This window comes from Nicotiana attenuata, unplaced genomic scaffold (genome assembly GCF_001879085.1).
Source record: "Nicotiana attenuata strain UT unplaced genomic scaffold, NIATTr2, whole genome shotgun sequence".
NCBI lineage: Eukaryota > Viridiplantae > Streptophyta > Magnoliopsida > Solanales > Solanaceae > Nicotiana > Nicotiana attenuata.
In genome coordinates, this window is record NW_017670614.1 from 140,284 (window position 1) to 161,487 (window position 21,204).

At 38.2% G+C, this 21,204-nt stretch overlaps 1 protein-coding gene across 1 annotated transcript; it reads left to right on the forward strand.

Moving 5' to 3' along the window:
• The first annotated feature begins 17,566 nt into the window (after positions 1 to 17,566).
• Positions 17,567 to 18,311, forward strand: LOC109241537 (zinc finger A20 and AN1 domain-containing stress-associated protein 5-like). The gene has a single exon (XM_019408281.1). The coding sequence runs from the start codon at positions 17,717 to 17,719 to the stop codon at positions 18,143 to 18,145; it is 429 nt and encodes a 142-aa protein (XP_019263826.1). The 5' UTR covers positions 17,567 to 17,716; the 3' UTR covers positions 18,146 to 18,311.
• Positions 18,312 to 21,204: the final 2,893 nt, after the last annotated feature.

Below are 21,204 nucleotides of genomic sequence, written 5' to 3' on the forward strand. Positions count from 1 at the left end.
GGTAAGTTGTTGTCTATAGGTGGCAGGGCAATTCTTATTGCACATGTGCTGCAGAGCATGCCAATTCATTTGCTCTCTGCTGTCAATCCACCAAATTATGTGATTAATAGACTTCACAAGATTTTTGCTCAGTTTTTTTGGAGTAGTTCTACCACAGGAAGTAGCAGGCACTGGGCATCATGGAATACATTATGCATGCCCTATGAGGAAGGAGGGATAAATTTCAGATCATTACATGATGTAGCTAAAGCTTTATTTTGTAAGTTATGGTGGAACTACAGAACCAAACCTAGTCTATGGAGCTCTTTTATGAGTCAAAAATACTGTAAAAAGATGAACTCTGTGATTGTACCCTGGAGAGAAGGGTCTCATGTCTGGAGAAAGATGCTGGAGTGCAGAGATATAATTGAACACCAGATTATGTGGCAACCAAGAATGGGTTCTTCCTTGTTTTGGTTTGACAACTGGACATGATTAAGTGCTTTGTACTTCCTAGTTCCTCAAGAATTTGGTATTGATGAATCTGTGCATAATGTATGGGATGTAGTTAAAGAAGGTGAATGGAATGTTGAAAAGTTATATGAAATTTTACCTGAGGAATTTGCAGAACACATCATAGGAAAAATGCAACCACCTGAAGTTCAAGGGATCCTTGATACACCTTGTTGGATGCTAGAAAATAAGGGTTACTTCACTGTTAAATCAGCCTGGGATTACTTGAGAAGAAGATCAGAACCAATGTCAGCATACAAGAAAATTTGGGTGAAGGGCTTGCCATTCAAAATAGCTTTTTTCATGTGGAAGGTGTGGAGAAACAAATTGCCATTAGATGACTTCTTCAGAAGACTGGGGTACCTTATGGCATCTAAGTGTTGGTGTTGTGCTAATCCACAAGAGGAGACAACACAACACTTATTCTTCACTTCTTATGCAGCAAACAAGATATGGAAATATTACCTTGGACATGCAGGAATTACTATAGAAGGATTCACTTTGCACCAAGCTATAATCAAATGTTGGACTGCAGATGTTATACCAAGAATGAAGCCACTCATGCAAGCACTGCCATCTATAATTGTGTGGGAATTGTGGAAGAGAAGAAATTGTAATAAATATGGAGATGCAGTCACTATTAATAGGGTAGTATATCAGATATCCACAACTCTACAATCCTTAATCAAGGTAAGGAAGCCAGGAATTCAGCAGGTTCCTCACAGGTGGCCAGATATGATTAGAATGATGGAACAGTACACCCCTAATCTCAAATTTACCAAGGTTATGTGGGAATTCCCAAAGAATGGATGGGTGAAAGTAAACACAGATGGGGCAGCTAGGGGTAATCCAGGTAGGAGTTCAATTGGATTTGTGGTGAGAGATGAGCAAGGTGATGTTCTGTATGCATATGGTAAAGAGATTTCTGAAGGATCAAACACTATTGCAGAAGCAAAGGCTATCTATGAAGCATTGAAGTTCTGTATACAGCAAGGATATGTGTTAATTGATTTACACACAAACTCTTTGCTCCTGAAGAATGTCATAATTGGAAAATGGAAACCACCATGGGTACTAGGTACATTGGTTGAGGAAATTAGAAACATGATGACAAGAGCAAATGTCAGAATATCCCACACTTTTAGAGAAGGCAATAAGCTAGCTGACCATATTGCAAACTATGCCTTGGATGTTGGAGAGATGGAATGTCAAGGATTTGAGGATTTAGATAGTCAAGGAAGAAGAATTGTGAACTCTGATAAGTTACAATGTCCATACATTCGAGTGACTGTGTCAAGGTGATAGAAAGGGAAAGTGAAGGAAGTACAAAGGGAAAGGAGTCTTTTAGTGGTTCAACATCTGATTACCATATTCAAATCCTGCAGGAGGTGAATATGGTGATATCTTCTACTAACAGATTTTTTTGTTTTGCAGGTACAGGTTTTGTACAGGTGTTTTATATGTTAATAAAGCTCCAATTGGTGGTATCAGTGCTTAGCACTCATTCCAGTGGAGGAATATTGCATATAGGCACCAGTACAAGGGTTTGGCATATATGGAACAGAAAACAATGTTCAGGAAAAAAAAAGGGGGATGAAACATGGAAATGAGTGGATTCAAATGTTAGGAGATGCTTGTGCACACAGTTTGCTAACAGAGGAATTTCTTTCACACAAAAGAAAATTCAGTTGGAGGATGCAACTGTGGTCTGGGACTTATGGAGAAATTGAAAGTGCAGCAATTGCAGGGTCAAATAAAAAAGGGGGAAAAAGATTGTCTCTTAGCAGGGGAACAGCTAGGAAGGAGAGGCAGAGTTACAAAGAGTTAGCAGTAGGAGGAGAGTCTGGGGAAGATGAGGAAGTAGGAGCTAATAATGAGATCTCTCATGTTCAAACCTGTATAGGGAAGAACATGAGGGATCAATTTTGTACTAACATTGTGTTCTTTTTTGCAGGTACAGCTATGCTATCTATACTTTGTATTTTTGGAATACCTCAGGTGGTGGTATTAGTACTTAGTACTCAGCCCATCGGGGAAACCTTAAATATACAGTATAGTTAGTATCAAGGAAATTCATAGAAAGCAGGAAATACAAATTACCACAAAGGAGGGCAGGACATCATAGTCACAGCACAAAGATAACAACAAAAAACACACAAATAAGGCAAGCAATAACATGGTGTGATACAGAAACACAACATGCAGACAGCAAAATTTCCAAATTTAGGGAATCCAGCTGGATGATGAAACTGTGGAACAAAACAGAAAAACATAGGGAGAGACACAAGGCATTTCATACAAGGAGCCTGTCTTACAATGAATCTAACAACAAAATCGAAATACAACAAAAGAGAGCAACATTGGTCATCATGACAATTTGCAGGAGCAGTAATGTAGCAAAAGTGACAAGAACCTCAACACGCAATTCCAATGAGGCACATCAAGACAACCTTCTGAGCAATAGCAACATTTGGCAATCCACTTTCTATCATCAGAGCAGACGCAACATACAGGAAAGCGCACCAGCAGACACAATTGCAGCTCAACATCCGCAAGAATTGGGTAACTTCAGAGTCGAAGAAGCAGCTAAGCATTGGAAGATAGGTTGTAAAGAGGAGCTGATTAAAGGAAGGACTACAATAGGACAACAATGGCAATCAAGACATGGCAATTTGGGAGCAAAATTGAGCTTTGAGGTGAATATCTATCTTTTCAGATCTACAGGCACAGCTGAGCAATGGAAAACACCTCGTAACAAGAAGGAGAAGCAAGAGAAGAACATATTAGGTCACCAATGGCAGAGACGACAGGAAAATTTGGGAACAAGAATGAGCTTTAAGGAGAATATCTGGAGAACCGGTATTATCGATGATAAGTATAAATGTGTGCAAATGGATAAATGGTGTATAACAACAGGATTAAAATGTATAAATGGAGACATGCAAGACAACACGTGTACCATAGCAAGTTTACAATTAAGATGGCTAATTTTGCAATGGAACGAAGCGGAAATGAAATGTGGCTATCTACGCAAGGTATCGCTGGACTGGGCTTCTATTTTATGCAAATCAATAATGAATTGGGCTGCTTCAGACCAAGCTGGATCATCAGATATGGGGTGCAAGGATACACAAAATTGGGCCTTTCAGGAGATATTTTCATGGGCTAGTTTTTATGCAATTTTTAGTAGAATTTTTGTGATATCAATTTTGAGTACAATGCTCAATTTTGATAATAGGATTTATGTAGAATTCAATTTTATTTCATACACTTATTAGGATTTCATGACGCTTTGTTTTTTTTTTTATATAAATAAAAACTAGCCCTAGGTTCTGCCTAGTGGATTGCCAAAAAAAAAACCTAGGGACTAATTGGCAAAATACACAAAATACAAACCTATTCTTTACCCCTATATAATAGTACCTACACCTAAATAACACCTACACACCATATACCCAAAATCCGAATCAGCCACTCAACACCCAAAAAGGACCCCCTCCCCTTCCTAGAATTTCATCTTCCTCTTCAAAAACACCCGTGAATCTCAGCTTCAAACCAGTCCAAAAATGCAGCCATGGAATAGCCCGTAAGCCTCATCGTTCAGCCACAAATACCAGTCCCAAACAGCCCAAAACCGACCAAATAGCTACTCCAAAATCCAGCTCTGTCCTACCCAATAGAGCAACAAAACCTTCCTCAAAAAATTAATTGAAAGCTGTTCAAAAATGCACTAACAACAGACCCAAAAACAGCTCCAAACCAGTGCGAAAAGTAGATTGAAAGCACCATCCAAACCCAGTAGAAATGAGTCTGTTCGAAGATGCCAGTCTGGTTTTCTAGTCCGTAGCTTGCGTGAGGATTGATGTTCTATAGTTTTTATTTTCATTGTATCCGCTCTAAAATTTCAGCAGTAAAAGGTCCGTTTCTTCATCTCTTCCCTATTATTTGACCATGTGTCTCTGTAGTGGCTTGCACAAATGAATAGATCGGCATGACGTTCAGTGTGTTTTCATTGATTTTTGGATCATTTAATCTGATTTTTTTTATTCTTATTTCAACATTGATGAACATTAAGCCATATGGATTTTGGGGTAATCGACGTTATATTGGAATTGAGCAATTGGTTTTAGATCTAAATTTGTTGCACAAGTGTGAGCACAAAAACTAAAGGGATTGGATTATTCGATAGCGTTGTATTTTCTTTCTTATTTTGTATTTAAGTTATGTTATTTTTTGTTTGATTTGTTCTTCTGGTTGGTCCTGCTCAATAAAGTGTGGATAGCTACTATTAATGGAGTGTTGAGTATAAATCAACAATTGGAAAGAGTAATTGAATCATTATTTCATTAGTTAAGCTTGAACCGAAAGACCATGGGATTGACGTGGTAAGGGAACTAGCAAAATGGGTAGGCTTAGACATGTGTTAACGTTTTTCGCAGATTAGTTTAATTATTTTATTATTATTCCTTTCCATGCCTCATTTAGTATAGTTTTAGTTGTTCGCTTATTTAAATCTTTTGAATAGTCTGAATGCTTGTTTAATGGAATTGTTCGATTTTATTTTTGTTCGTTGTCGTTCAATCACGACTTATGTGCTTCTTCATGTGAATCGAGTAGTCGGGGTTGGACATTAGGAATGGAAAAATTAATTTTACCATGTAGTTTGCTTTGGTTGAGTACGATCCTTTGAAATTAGAATCGAGTTGTCCTATTAGTTGAATTTCCCATGGCCCTCACATAATTAAAAATACTTAGAAATCGGGACGTGTCATTTAGCGAATTTTCATAGCCTCCCGCAAAGATATCAACACGCTAGTTACTTTAGGCGCGCTTTTTAATAATCTACCTTCCTAAACTCGGGTGCGCATTTATGTGACCCAAATCCAAATCTCAGCAGTGTTAAAATATGTCAAAAATCACGGGTGCATTTATGTGACGTGGTTCGAGACGTATTTTAATAACGTTGCAAAATTCCTTAAAAATTAATTTAAAGCGGTAAATAACTTAAAATTGCACTATAGATTGAAACATGTATTAAAATCAGGTAATAGACCAATTATGATAGTTTAAGCGAACGTGCTAAAACCACGGAATCCAGGGGGTGCCTAACACCTTCTCTCGGGTTAACAGAATTCCTTACTCAAGAATTTCTGGTCCGCAAACTTCACTTGGAAAGTCAAAAATTTCCTCGATTTGGGATTCAAAATAAACCGGTGACTTGGGACACCAAAAGCCAAACTTATCCCAAGTGGAGACTCTGAATAAATAAATAACCTCATTTCGAGTAATGTCACTTTAATTGGAAAAACTCCCTTATACACTATCCTTTGGGGTGGGTGTGTAAAAAAGGAGGTGTGACAATTATCAACGTAATCATCTTAGCTCGATGATGATGTTAACATAGTATGTGTGGTGCATAAATGATGGACCGTCATACCATACCATTTGATGCCCAATTAGTTTGCTTGTTCACTAGAAAAAAAACTAGAATTAGCTACAACTTTTGTCAATAAATTGCTCGTAGCTATTACGTTTTTTGATAATCTGTCGCTAATTCGTCACTAGGTAGCATTGGCGATGAATTTTATTGTTTAACTATAGAATTTATCTGTTGCTAATTCTTATATTTTTTTAGTAGTGGTTCAATTGGGATTTAACGCTGAAGTGATGATCGGCCTGACCCATACAGTATTTGGCCACTACCGCTAGATCATTGGCATATTTGTTGGGCCACCAGCTTGCACCACTTCAGGCCTAAAGCAATGGTTTATGTTGGCCCGACTATTTATGTTATACTTAGCCCTTTTGTACTAGTTAGCCATTCTTTGTTAATATAGCATAGTAGTTATTCATTTAGTGGTTAGCCAATTTTACACTGTATAAACAAGATATAAATAGAAGAGGCCACATCTGTTAATAGTTCGCTGGTTATTTTTCATTCTCTCTCTTCGTTTGTTCTCTTTGATGAAGAACTCTCTAGAAAGCCCTAACCTCCATCAACAAGATTCCCTTTCTGATCTATTTGTGGTATCAGAGCAGGGAATCTGTTAGATCTTGTTTATTTACGTCGAGCGGTGTTACCCCTTTCTGATTTCACCCATTTTTCATCAGGATTCATCTTAATCGGACCTTCGTGATTTTTTTGTGGTTTTCCGGCAAATACACTCTGTTCCTTTGCGATTGGTTCAGTTTTGCGATGTAGATTGTATTGAATCTCTCTGGTGTTGATTGGAGGCTGAGATTTCTATTTTGTTGAAGCTTGGGTTTCCTCGGTTTCTCTCGGAGCTAGGTATTCCTCGATTTTCATTAATTCGCTGGAGCTGCTCTACTATATCAAGGCCTTACTTCTTGAGGTTGCGAAGAAGGCTGGTATTTTCATCTCTTTTTTGCATGTGTTGGATTCTAATTCTAGTCAAAAGTGTTTGTTGGTGAATTAATTGCTGTAAACATGACCGACTCTACTTCTTCTTCCGCGTACACTCCTGATCCTACATATCCTCTAATCCTTCTGTCGACTGATGTACCTGGTGTGTCCCTGGTCCCTGTGCCATTTTCAGGGAGTGGGCTTGGAGATTGGAAACACAATATGATAGTGCCGTTGTCTGCAAGGAACAAAATTGCATTTATTGATGGTTCGTGTCCTAAACCTGCTGCTAGGGGTGTTCATAAAAACCCGAAAAACCGAACCAAACCGAAAACCAAACCAAACCGACCAAAAAAACCGATACTTTTTGGTTTGGTTTGGTTTTGATTTTGAATTTTAAAAACCGATCAAATTTGGTTTGGTTTTGGTAAAAAAACCGGAAAAAACCGAACCAAACCGACTATAGGAGTAGCTATTTCAAATTTATTATTACACCTATATATATGTATATTTTTATACAAAGTTTCAAAACTTTTATGGTAAATGTTAATAGTTTGCACTTTTAGTATAGTTCTTTACCTTTACATTCTAGTTTGATTGGTATTTTTCTTTTGTTAAGTGTAAGAATCCATTTCGTGTTAAAAATAATATATTTTTAGTTGAGTCCTTAAATTATTCATCACTGTTTGATTCAATTATCATCAATATATCTTGGTAAATAATAGATTTCTCAAAGGGCAATTGATTTGATAGTGTTATGTTGAAAATGTGGTCGCCGGAATATGTGTTTGGTAGTGTATGTCTTATATTTAAGAAAAAACTGATAAATAACCAAAAATACCGAAAAACCGACAAAACCCAATATAAATCGAATCAAGAAAAAAACAACTTAATTGGTTTGGTTTGGTTCTAATATTTTAAAAAGGCGAAATACATAACGGCCTCTTGAAGTTGTCCTCAACGACTAACTGAACACCTCAACTGAGCCTACTTGTCACGACCCAACCCCCGGTCGTGATGGCGCCCAACACATCGCTAGGCAAGCCCGACCTTTCAACAATAATCCCAACATTTGATGATTCGTGAATTCAAACATAGTTATTAGTTACTAAGCCATTTTATCAAAAGTCTAGAAATACTGAGTAATATACGGAAGTCTAACAAGGTACTGAAGCATAAGCCCAAACAGGATCCGGTGTCACGAACATGAGCCTCTAATGCAGAGTGTCATCCTACAACAAGTCTGTCTAAGAAAAACAGAATAGGGGAAAAATATAGGGATAGGAGGGAAGGATCAAGGCTGCGAACGCCATGCAGCTACCTTGATGCTCCCGAATACTGCTGCTCCGCTTCACAGGTCCTCCCTCAGCCTCTGATGCACCTAGATCTGCACCTATTTTCAGTTGGACACTTCTTCTATACTAAAGTACGACCTCGTGAACCCTTCACGCTGACATGGCAAAGTGTGTGCTTTATACTTAATTCTAAGCGCGTGAAACCCTCAAAATTAAGGTTTTTTTTCTCTTTCTTTTTAATTTAACTTTATTTTATGTGGGTCCCATTATATTTTATTTTTCACACATTAATTTCACTTTCTTCCCAAAATATTTCATCTTCACCAAACCTCTTCTTCACCTTAGAGCCAGCAATTGTCAATTGACCCACCTCGTCGCTCTCTTAGGTTGAAGAATAAGCCTCCAAATAGTTACAATGAACGTAGGATTCCCAACAATGAGAAGATATCAACAAAGGATTTGGAGATTAACATAGCAGAAGGTGAAATCTCAAGAAACCACCACCGATCTCCACCCTAAGACCAGCGATAAGGTCGTTGTTTTGCCGCAAATCGTTGAGGAAAATCGGTAACATTGCTCCTCCGACATACTCCGGCTCGGTGTCCAATATCTCCGTCGCCGGCAATCTTCCGTTCTTAAGATTTGGTTCAAGGCTGCCATCTATTGGGCTTCTAAATTGAAGTAAAGTTCCGATTGAAGAAGGGTGAGTCGTGTGTTTGATTTTTTTTTTTTTTGCAATTTCCCGTCTTCTGCGAAATAGTTGTTGAAGAAAACTGGAGACGAGGAGGAAGGGCTGGAGACGAGATGGTTCTGCTGGTGAAAATCTTCACTTAAGTGGGTTAGGATGATTTTTGATTTGGGTTTGAGAAAGAAAAAAGAAAGAAAAACGTGTAGGGGGTTTTGGCAGCCATGGTAACCAATTAATTAGGGTGGCAGATGTTCTTTGGGTAGGAAAGTTAATAGATAATCTTTTTTTTAAAAACAAATACACGTGTCATTTAATGATTTGTCCGTTTGACATGTCATCCGCAATTGTAATACACGCATGAGGTTTGTTGGTCTGTGGTGTTTAGTTGATCTACTTTATAAAAGGCAAGAAGTGCCCAACTGAAAATAGGCTCAGTTGAGGTGTTCAGTTGGTCGTTGTGGACAACTTCAAGGGGCCGTTTATGTATTTCGCCTTTTAAAAATCGACTTACTTGGTTTGGTTTATTTTTAGAAAAAAATCGATCCAAACCGAACCATGAGCACCCCTACCTGCTGCAACTTCCCCTGATTATAAACAATGGGGCCATTGTAATAATATGGTGATATAGCCGAAAGTGTTCAATACTCTGAGACAGCCGAAAGTATATGGAAACAATCAAATAATAGGTATAGAAGTGTAAATGGGACCAAAGTTTTTGAACTAAAAAGGGAACTTGCCTCTACCTATCAAGAATCCCTTGATATTGCTTCATATTTTACCAAACTTAAAAGAATGTGGGATGAATTGGGAGTAACGTGCAGCAGCCATGCAAATTCTTGCAATTGTGCTGCTAAAGAGGGTCTCCAAAAGGAAAAAGAGGAGGACAAGGCCCATCAGTTCCTCATGGGATTGAATGAGGTTTATGTTGGTGTGAGAAGCAATCTGTTGATGATGCAACCTCTACCATCCCTTGATAATGTATATAACATTCTTCTTCAAGATGAAAAGCAAAGACAAGTCAACCCACCTCCTCAATTTAACTTTGAAGCAACCTCCTTCAATGTGAATTCCCTTAATAAAACTACTTGACCCCAACTGAATATGCAATTCCAGGGGCAGCAGAGACAGTTTACTCAAAGAGTGAATTTTGATAATCAGTCCAGGGCCTCTAATCTCTTCTGCAAGTATCGCAAGAAGCCTGGGCACTTAATTGATAAGTGTTACAAGCTTCATGGCTTTCCTGGTAACTTCAAGTTTCCTAAGGGTAGAAAGGCAGCTGCTAATATGGTGACAAAATCTGATTTCTCTGCTTCTGAGTGCACTTCCTCCAATCAAACCTCTATTGTGCCTGTTGCTGAAAATGCTTCTATGGTGCCTGGGCTGACAAAGCAGCAATACTCTCAACTGCTCTCCTTATTGCAGCAATCTTATGTCTCTGATCCTGCACCTCAACTCAATATCATGAGTTTTGCCAACTTTACTGGTACTCTATTGCCTAAGAATGTGGTATATAGTTTCAACTCTACTTTGCTAAAACAATCTGATTCCTTAACTTGGATAATTGACTCTGGTGCTTCTGACCATATGCCTGCTGATAAAGAATATCTCATTAATATCACACCGTTACTTATTCCTTTTCTAGTGCCTCTTCCAAATGATTATAAAGTAAAAGTTACTTGCACATGCTCTTTTGCTTTGACTGATTCTATAATTCTTCAAAATGTCCTTTATCTACTTTCCTTTAAGCACAATTTCATCTCTGTACACAAACTCACAGACCAATTTGATTGAATAGTTCAGTTTACTAGACTTTCATGTCTCATACAGGTTCCTTCTCTAAAGAAGCCTCTGAATCTTGGTAAATTGGACGGTGAAATATACAAATTTATGTGGAAAAGCCCTCTCAGCCTCAGGTTGCTTTGTCAACTGCCTGTAGCAGCTTATCATCTCTGTCTGTTTCTGATCATCTTCCTTGTACTGCGAATACTATTTCCCCCTCTTGTAATAAAATGGACATTGTTTGGCATCAGGGACTTGCACATGTTCCTTTTATTAAAATGAAAAGCATTTCTGAAATTTCTTCTGATATTTCCTCTACAGAGTCTTTTCCATGTACTATTTGTCCTACTGCTAGACAAACTAGATTACCATTTTCTGATAGTTTTATTCATAGTTCTATGCCTTTCCAACTTGTTCATGTTGACACTTGGGGACCATATCACACTTCTACATACTCAGGCTCAAAATATTTTCTTACCATTGTTGATGACTTCTCTAGATGCACTTGGACTCATTTGATGGGTCCAAAAGTAATTCCTTTCCTCTCCTAAAGGCTTTTGTATTGATGGCTCAAACTCAATTTCATGTCACCATTCAAAGCATAAGGTCTGATAATGCTCTAGAGTTGGGAAATAGCAATGCTGCAGTTTTTTTCTTTTCTGAAAATGGAATCATCCATTAAACTAGCTGTCCACACATACCTCAACAAAATGGTGTGGTAGAGAGGAAACATAGAACCCTCCTAGAAGCCTCCAGAGCCTTACTTTTTCAATCCAAAGTACCAATCATATTTTGGGGAGATTGTCTCCTCACAGCCACATACATCATTAACAGACTTCCCTCCAGGTTACTACAGAATAAATCACCTTATGAGTTGTTATTTGGCAAGACACCTAGCCATTCACACTTGGGAACTTTTGGCTGCCTCTGTTTTGCTACTGTCCCAATTCCTCAAAGAGACAAACTGAAACCTAGAGCCATCCCATGTGTCTTTCTTGGTTATCCTTTTGCAAAGAAAGGTTATAAGTTGTATAACCTTCAGTCAAAGCAGTGTTTTGTCCTAGAGATGTCATTTTTCATGAACAACTCTTTCCTGTCTCTTCAGATTTTTCCTTCCAGTTGTGTCAAAGGACCCATTGTCAACCACTTCATCTTCTGTTCCAACCTATTGGTCTGAACCTGTTCTACCTCCTGCTTCTACCACCCGTTCTACTCCTCTTTTAGTTTCTTTCCCTTCTGATGCTCCATCTTTCCCCAATGCTACTGAGAACCATCCTTCATCTTCTGATGCTTCACTTTCTCCTCACATTACTGATGCTTTCTTTGACTTTGTCCTTTCTACTTCTTCTCCTGCCACTGTCAGTCCTGCTACCTCTGTTGCACCACTTAGAAAATCTGATAGAACACACTCTCATCCCTCTTATCTAAAGGATTACATCTATAAAATACCTAGTTCTCTTTCCTGTTCTGTTGTCCAACCTGTAGAGTTTGAGCCATATACTTATTCTCAAGCAACCCCTATTCCGGCATGGCAGGATGCTATGAGAAAAGAGTTTGAAGCTCTAGCAGCTAATAACACTTGGGATATTGTTGAATTACCCCTAGGTAAGAAGCCTATTGGGTGCAAATGGGTCTATAAAATTAAATACAAAGCTAATGGTAAAATAGAAAGATACAAGGCTAGGCTTGTTATTGGAGGGGACACACAGGTTGAGGGGGTGGAATTCAATGAGACATTTTCTCCTGTAGTGAAGATGCCTACTGTCAAGTGTTGGATTGTTGTTGCTATTAAGAAGAATTGGTCTTTATTTCAACTTGATGTTAACAATGCATTTCTTCATGGTGAGTTGGATGAGGAGGTCTATATAAAATTACCTCCTTGCCTCTCTGTTTCATCTCCTTCTTCGTCTACCCTTTTGGCTTGCAATTTCAAAAAGTCTGTTTATGGGCTTAGACAAGCTTCGAGGCAGTGGTATGCCAAATTGTCTTAAGCCCTTTATTCTAAAGGTTTCATCATTTAACTCAATGATTACTCTCTCTTTATCAAAAGGTCTCCTGGTCATCTAGTTATCCTCGCTATTTATGTTGATGATATCATCCTCACTGGTGATGATTTACATGAGATTTCAGCTTTAAAACAATTTCTAGACTCTGAATTTAAGATCAAAGACTTGGGTTTTCTTCATTAATTTTTGGGAATTGAGGTTACTGTATTACCAGATGGTGTTGTCTTAAATTAGAAGAAGTTTACTTCTGATTTACATAAAGACTATAATTGCTTGGATGTTCATTTTGTTGATAGCCCATTGGAACTGAATCAGAAGCTTAAAGCTGATGTTGGGGATCTCCTACCTAATCTTGAGAATCCATAAGCCTTTGTGGGGAAGTTACTGTTCTTGACTCACACTGATATTTGCTTTAGTGTTCAACATCTGAGCCAGTTTATGTAGGCTCCCAGACTTCCTCACATGATTACTGCTCTTCATTTGCTTAGGTATCTCAAGGGTACTCCTGGCCTTGGTCTTTTTTACTCTAACTCTACTGAATTTTCTATCAAGGCTTACTCTGACAGTGATTTGGCAGCTTGCCCTGACACTCGCAAATCTGCTTTTGGTTTTTGCATTTTCTTGGGTGATAACCTTGTTGGTTGGAAGTGAAGAAACAGCTTGCGATTTCTCTTTCTTCCGCTGAAGCGGAGTATAGAGCTGTTAGTAAGGCTGTTGCTGAATTGGTCTGGCTGTCCAGATTATTGCATGATCTTACTATTGATGTTTGCTTTCCTATCTCTATCTTCTGTGACAATATGGCAGCTATTTACATTACTAAAAATCATGTATTTCATGAGCGCATTAAACATATTGAGGTGTCTGTTGTATAAGAACAAAGGCGATATCCGGAACTGTAACAACTATAGGGGTATCAAATTACTGAGTCATACCATGAAAGTTTGGGAGAGAGTGGTAGAAATGAGAGTGCGAAGGACGGTGTCTATTTCAGACAACCAGTTCGGTTTCATGCCGGGGCGATCTACCACGGAAGCTATCCACCTTATTAGGAGGATGGTGGAACAATACAAGGATAGGAAGAAGGATCTCCACATGGTGTTTATTGATCTGGAGAAAGCGTATGACAGGGTTCCTAGGGAGGTCTTATGGATCTGCTTGAAGGCTAAAGGGGTTCTGGTTGCCTACATTAGGGTGATTAAAGACATGTATGATGGAGCTAAGACTCGAGTTAGGACAGTAGGAGGCGACTCCGAGCATTTTCCGGTTGTTATGGGGTTGCACCAAATGTCTGCGTTCAGCCCATTCCTATTTGCCCTGGTGATGGATGCACTAACTCATCATATTTAAGGGGAGGTGCCATGGTGCATGCTATTTGCTGATGACATAGTTCTAATTGACGAGACACGAGGCGGCGCCAACGAGAGGCTAGAAGTTTGGAGACAAGCCCTTGAGTCTAAAGATTTCAAGTTGAGCAGGACGAAGACGGAATACCACGAAGGCAAATTTGGGGTCGAGCCGACAGAAGCGGGAGTGGACGTGAGGCTTGACTCTCAAGTCATTCCCAAGAGGGGTAGTTTCAATTACCTTGGGTCGGTTATTCAGGGAATCGGGGAGATCGACGAGGATGTCACACACCGTATAGGGGTGGGGTGGATGAAGTGGAGGTTAGCTTCGGGAGTCCTGTGTGACAAGAAAGTGCCACCGTTACTAAAAGGTAAGTTTTATAGAGCAGTGGTTAGGCCTGCCATGTTGTATGGGACTGAGTGTTGGCCGGTTAAGAACTCACACATCCAGAAGATGAAAGTAGCAGAGATGAGGATGTTGAGGTGGATGTGCGGTGATGATAGGCTATAATTACGTATTTTAGTCGCTTATTACACTCTAGTTTACTGCACTTTAGTTGAGTTTGCGTTTTAATCGCTAGTGTTTTGCACTAACGGTGTGTTTTATGCCTTGTAGGAGTGATTCCGAGCTATATAGATGTTATGGAATGAATTCAAGTGATTTGGAGCTTTGAAGTCTGAGTAAAAGCCCAAGGGATTAAGCCGGGATCATGTCAGGGGTCAACTTTGATAGTTAAGAACAAACGAAGAATCGAGTAGGCATATTGCGCACTGTCTAGTAAAATGGATATAACTTTTTGCTCATAACCCCATTTGGGCTCCACAATATATGGTTGGAAAGCTAACTCAAAGGGCTACAACATTCATGTTTTACGGTTTTCCAAATTCTAAGCGAAACAGGGTGAAAAATGCGCGTTAATAGCGCGGTCGCGCTTAGGCCGCGCTCGTCAGGCAAAACATTGGGCCACTAGCGCGGCCGCGCTAGTCAAACCCGGGAAAAGTGTCCTTTTTCACATTGGAGAAGGTATAATTGTTTGGGCACAACCCTACTTGGTATATATACATGGAAAACGGTATTTTGAGGAGGTGGGACACACTTTTGAGATAATTTAGACCTAAGAAGGCAGAGGAGAACGTTTTTTGAGAGTAAAACACAAGCACAGAGCCGCCGTGGAGGCCGGAATTCATCAAGTTTCATCTTTCTTCCATCAAACTTAGTAATTTTTATGTTTCTTCGTATGATTTGTTGTTTTGCTACCATGTCTATGTGGAGCTAAACTTCACGTTCTAGGGTTGTGGTTCTTTCATGACTATTGTTATTGGGATATTGATTTTGATTTCTTGATTTATCGTATTAGTTTATTTATTCAATCCTGCACTTAATTATTTGATTGCTTGATCACCAATTGAATACTATCTACGAATCTAGAGTTGAACTCGAAAGTGGGAATTCTAGATTGCATATAGGATTGAGTAGAGCAAGTTCTTGAACCTGGGCATCGGGTAACGGATTCACGGTTAGGATAGACATATACCTAATTGCCTTGCTTGGTTGATTTACAGGAATTATAAATGCGTTCTTGTTGATTCTAACTCCATAGACATATAGGCGTTAGGTTAGCTTGAATAGGCGAGTAAGAACTCGACAGATTCTTATGAGCAATATTAACCCTGTTAACCAATAAACTAGATAAATTAGTTAGTCAATTCAATTGAAGAATACAATAGGAATATTAGATAGCCCATAACCCTATATCGTTTTCATTACATTAATATCATAAAAATCTTCTCTTTTTCTGTTCAAAGGTCATTATTTATATTTCATTATTTAATTAGTTTAGAATCAAATACTTCTAGGTTTAATTCTTGTTTAGATAATTAAGATAGTCTAATTTAGTTGATAGTTAATCACAAGTCCTCGTGGGTTCGACATCCGACTTTTTGTCACTTTATTACTTGACGACCGCGTATACTTGCGTGTGCGTTTGGCCGCAACATGCGGGCATACAAGGATGGATAAGATTAGGAATGAAGATATTCAAGAGAAGGTGGGAGTGGCCCCCAAGAGGACAAAATGCGGGAATCAAGACTCAGATGGTTCGGGCACATTCAGAGGAGGAGCACCGATGCACCGGTGAGGAGGTGTGAGTGACTGGCTGTGGTGGGCACGAAGAGAGGCAAAGGGCCACCTAAGAAGAATTGGGGAGAGGTGATCAGGCAGGACATGGCGCGACTTAGGATTACTGAGGACATGGTCCTTGACAGGGAATTGTGGAGGTCGAGCATTAAGGTTGTAGGTTAGAGGGAAGTTGTGAATATTTCTACAGTGCACTAGAGTAAGACTAGCCAGTTAGGAGTTAGTTTTAAGATGCTAGTGGTCATCTACTGATGCAGGGCTTTATCTACTGGTTATTATTATACCTTCCATCTATTTCGTATTTCTTATATTGTTGTTATTTTATTATGATTCTATTGATGGTACTAATATATCGTCTCTTGTTGCTTTCTTGAGCCGAGGGTCTCCTGGAAACAGTCTCTCTGCCCCTCGGGGTAGGGGTAAGGTCTACGTACATATTACCCTCCCCAGACCCTACTTGTGGGATTATACTGGGCCGTTATTGTTGTTGTTGTTGTACTAACATATTGAGGTGGACCGTCACTTTATCCGGAGTAAATTGACTGAAGGATTCATCCAGTTGTTGCATGTTCCTACCTCTGATCAGCTGGCAGATGTATTCACCAAGCCACTACCTGGGGTTCTCCATCACACTTTTCTTGGCAAGTTGAAGGTTGTTTCCCCCTCCAACTTGAAGGAGGGTGTTGGCCACCAAAGCAGCATACTTAAGTTGGCCCGACTATTTATGTTATATTTAGTCCTTTTGTACTAGTTAGCCATTCTTTGTTAATATATTATAGTAGTTATTCATTTAGTGGTTAGCTAGTTTTACATTATATAAACAAGATATAAATAGAAGAGGCCGCATCTGTTGGCCGATTAGTTTCATTCTCTCTCTTCGATTGTTCTCTGATGAAGAACTCGGTAGAAAGCCCTAACCTCCATTGACGAGCTTCCCTCTCTGATTTATTTCACTGTTTTGACAATATTAATTGGGGTTTGGTTCAACTAGTGAAACGCTAGGTCTTGAAAAAGTTTTCATAAAACAGTTTTGCTCAGAAGTAATTATAAATTCATATAATTAATTTATTTTTGTAGAACATTTGTTTTAGTTTTCGTAACAAACAACTGTTAAATTGTTTCTGGAAAACATTTTTGTTTGACTTTTTAAGCCAAAACTGTTTCTTTTATTAATAGGACAAAATATTTTTTCTTGGTTTTGGCAGATCGTTTGTGGCTCATGTTGTGTTGAATGGCCAAAAAAAGGACATCCCGATCTTTACCTCTGTCTACGAAGCAACACGTCAGGGCTGATAGCTTTATGGATACTACCGTCATATAATTCATTTCATAGGGGCATAAGTGTCACTTCTATCTCCACAAAAAGAAACGTATGATGCTTGTTCCATTGAGGCCCATATTCCCCTACCCTTTACCGACTTATCTTTAATATTAAAATAATAAAAAATCCCCCCTTTTAAAATACTCTCTTAACTTTCATTTCTCTCTCTCAAAACCCCCCGTCATCCAAACACTCCCTTATCTCCTCCTCCCCATTTCCCCATCATTTCCATTTCAGCTCATCAACTCAATAAATCAAAAATTACTCAATTTTTCTCTCTAGAAAGCAAACATGGCGCAGAAGAGAGAGAAAGAAGAGACGGAGTTGAAGGTTCCAGAAACCATACCTTTACGTACTCCGACTATTACGGGTACCGACGACCCGACCCGTGCATCAGATCCGAAACTACCTAACTTCAACGGGTCAAGACCTAGATCCGATCTAGTTTCTCAGCCGCAGCCAGAGAAAAAGCCCGCCGTCGAGGATAATAACAGGCGATCGGTGAAGAGGCCGAGGGAGGAAGCTAATCGGTGCTCGGGAATTGATTGCCGGAGGAAAGTCGGATTGATCGGATTCCGGTGCCGGTGCGGCGAGGTATTTTGCTACGAGCATCGGTATTCCGATCGGCACAGTTGTAGTTACGATTATAAAGCAGCTGGTCGTGAAGCTATTGCTAAAGAAAATCCAGTAGTAAGAGCTGCGAAACTCGTCAAGGTATGAAGGGGGAGGGGGTTACGGGGGTGGGTGGTTTAGGTAGGGTGGATGTGGAGAATGAATGATGTGGGGTGGGGGTTTGTTTGTGTTGTAAAATTTGACAAACAAATGAGGGTATTATTGTCATTGAAGTTATTATAAGTTAGTGGAAAGCCTTTTTTCCTTTTTTTAATTTAAATCTTTTTTACACGTCAATTTTTTTTTAAAATTCTCTTTTTTATTTTATTTGGAATTTTGTGTGCTTAATTTGTACTCTATTGCAATTCCCACGATGAGACCCATGTGGTAATACATCACCATCTACAATATGGGTGGTCACAAAGTCTAAAGAAAATGGAAAGTGGGCCAGTTGATTGCAGCCTTTATTTTGTCTTTTTAACCCTTCGATTATTTATGATTGGACATAAATAATTAAGTAGTATTCCCTATGTTTCATTTGACTAGGGACAGGGAAGAAAATAGGCAGAAATATTCGGGATTTTCTAAACTTTGGCAATTTTTGTTTAGTTCTTCCTTAAATTTTATGGGTCTTTAATATTCGGGCGATGTGCACAGATAGCCACTAACAGCTTATGTCTTTATTTTAAAGCCAGCGTTTTAAATATCTTTAGTCTTTAGCCACTGGTTTAATAAACTTTAACTGCTCGGACAAAAATACCCTTCTGCTCATGTCCTTAACTTCAGGACTACATGTCCTTAACTTTTGAACTTGAAACTCTAAGTTCGGGACTTCAGGACTACATGTCTTTAACTTTTGAACTTGGAACTCTAAGTTCGGGATTTTCTAAACTTTGGCAATTTTTGTTTAGTTCTTCCTTAAATTTTATGGGTCTTTAATATTCGGGCGATGTGCACAGATAGCCACTAACAGCTTATGTCTTTATTTTAAAGCCAGCGTTTTAAATATCTTTAGTCTTTAGCCACTGGTTTAATAAACTTTAACTGCTCGGACAAAAATACCCTTCTGCTCATGTCCTTAACTTCAGGACTTCAGGACTACATGTCCTTAACTTTTGAACTTGAAACTCTAAGTTCGGGACTTCAGGACTACATGTCTTTAACTTTTGAACTTGGAACTCTAAGTTCAGGACTTCAAGGTTACATGTCCTTAAGTTTTGAACTTGGAACTCAAACTTCAAGACCAGGCGTCCTTAACTTTTGAACTTGTAAGTCAAAGTTAAGGACCTATTGTCCTTAACTTTTGAACTTGTAACCGTAAGTTAAGTACTGCTTGTCCTTAACTTTTGAACGTGTAACTGTAAGTTAAGGACTGTCTGTCCTTAACTTTTGAACTTTAAACTCAAAGTTAAGGACTGCATGTCCTTAAGTTTTGAACTTGAAACAATAACTTAAGGACTGCACGTCCTTAAGTTTGAACTTGAAACTATAAGTTAAGGACTGTCTGTCCTTAACTTTTGAAACTGAAACTCAAAGTTAAGGACAGAAAGTCCTTAAGTTTTGAACTTGAAACAATAACTTAAGGACTGCACGTCCTTAAGTTTTGAACTTGAAACTATAAGTTAAGGACTGCCTGTCCTTAACTTTTGAAACTGAAACTCAAAGTTAAGGACAGAAAGTCCTTAAGTTTTGAACTTGAAACAATAACTTAAATACTGACTATCCTTAAGTTTTGAACTTGAAACTATAAGTTAAGGATTGTTTGTCCTTATCTTTTGAACCTACATGTCAAATTTAAGGAATGCATGTCCTTAACTTTTAAACCTGGATGTCAAACTTAAAGACTCATGTCCTTAACTTTTAATCTTTGAACTCAAAAGAAACAAAAACAAGGTAAGAAGAAAGAAATTACTGTACGTAATTGAGACATCTGCTCAAAAATTTAGAACTTGAAAATTTTGATGATGCAAAAGGAACTACGGTACGTATTGGTAAAAGGAATAGTGAAGCAAAATCAGAAGGATCTCATGATGGACCTAGTTATGTCCTAGTAATTGGGGTCACTAATAGACCTGATGCTATTGACCAAGCATGGAGGAGGCCGACCGTGAAATCGCCTTGGGTATTCCAGATGAAAATGCAACGCGAAAGAGAGGAAGAAAGGGTAAAATTGTCTTTTTTCTATTAGTAGTGGCTATTTTTGCTGAGCATTATAATTAGTGGATAAAAATTAAAGACACCCTTAATTAGTGGCTACTACACGCCATTTTTACTTAATATTCCCTGAACTTAAAAAATTTGATAACCTCGACTCCGCTACACGCTGATATAGTAAATAGCACTCTCTTTTAGATAGCACTCTCTTTTAGATGCGTGGGATGGAAAAAATCGAAAATTAGTTTTTAAGTGAGGTATTTTTCTAATATTACTTGCCACATAATTAAATATAATGATTTATTTGTTCCACTTGTATTTGTCGTTGTTTCTTCTTATTACATATTGCATATTTTCTATCTTAATTGTGTTTTTAGATACAATGAATATTTATTTCAATTATAAATTTATTTTCGTTCCAAATCTACAAAAATTAGTTGAAACTTTATTTTTTTAGCCAAATATAAAGAAGGTTTAACCAAAGTAATGAAGTTTAAACAATGTATTTTCTATAAAAAAAAGGAAAAAGTATTGTGTGGTTTTCTTTTCATGCAATGACAACTTATGTATATTATTCATTATTTTTTTCGGGTCAAATTCATAAAATACTTGATTGAAATTTTATTATTTTTAGCCAAATTTTTTTAGCTAAAATATGGAGTTTCAACAACATATTTATATTTTTTTTAAATGCAATGAGTATATATTCTAACTATGTATTTGCAATAAGATTATGTTCTATCTATGTATTCCTTTTTTTTTTTCCTAACCAATATGTAAAATTTGATTAATTTATTGTTGTCTTTATCCATCTAAAAAGTTATAGCCAAAATAATGTTGTTCCGATTTTTTTTTTTATAGATTTGGCACGAAAAAATAGTTTAAATAATTGGTGGGCTTAAAAATGTATAAAAAAAATATATATTTTACTATAAAAAAGATAAACGCATGGACAAAATAGCTCATGTGATAGCGCGTGTGTCAAACTCCCATCGATTATCAGCATTCGGGGG

Bases quoted from the DNA above. Each gene is read 5' to 3' on its own strand.
- LOC109241537 (XM_019408281.1), top strand. From the start codon at position 17,717: ATGGCGCAGAAGAGAGAGAAAGAAGAGACGGAGTTGAAGGTTCCAGAA.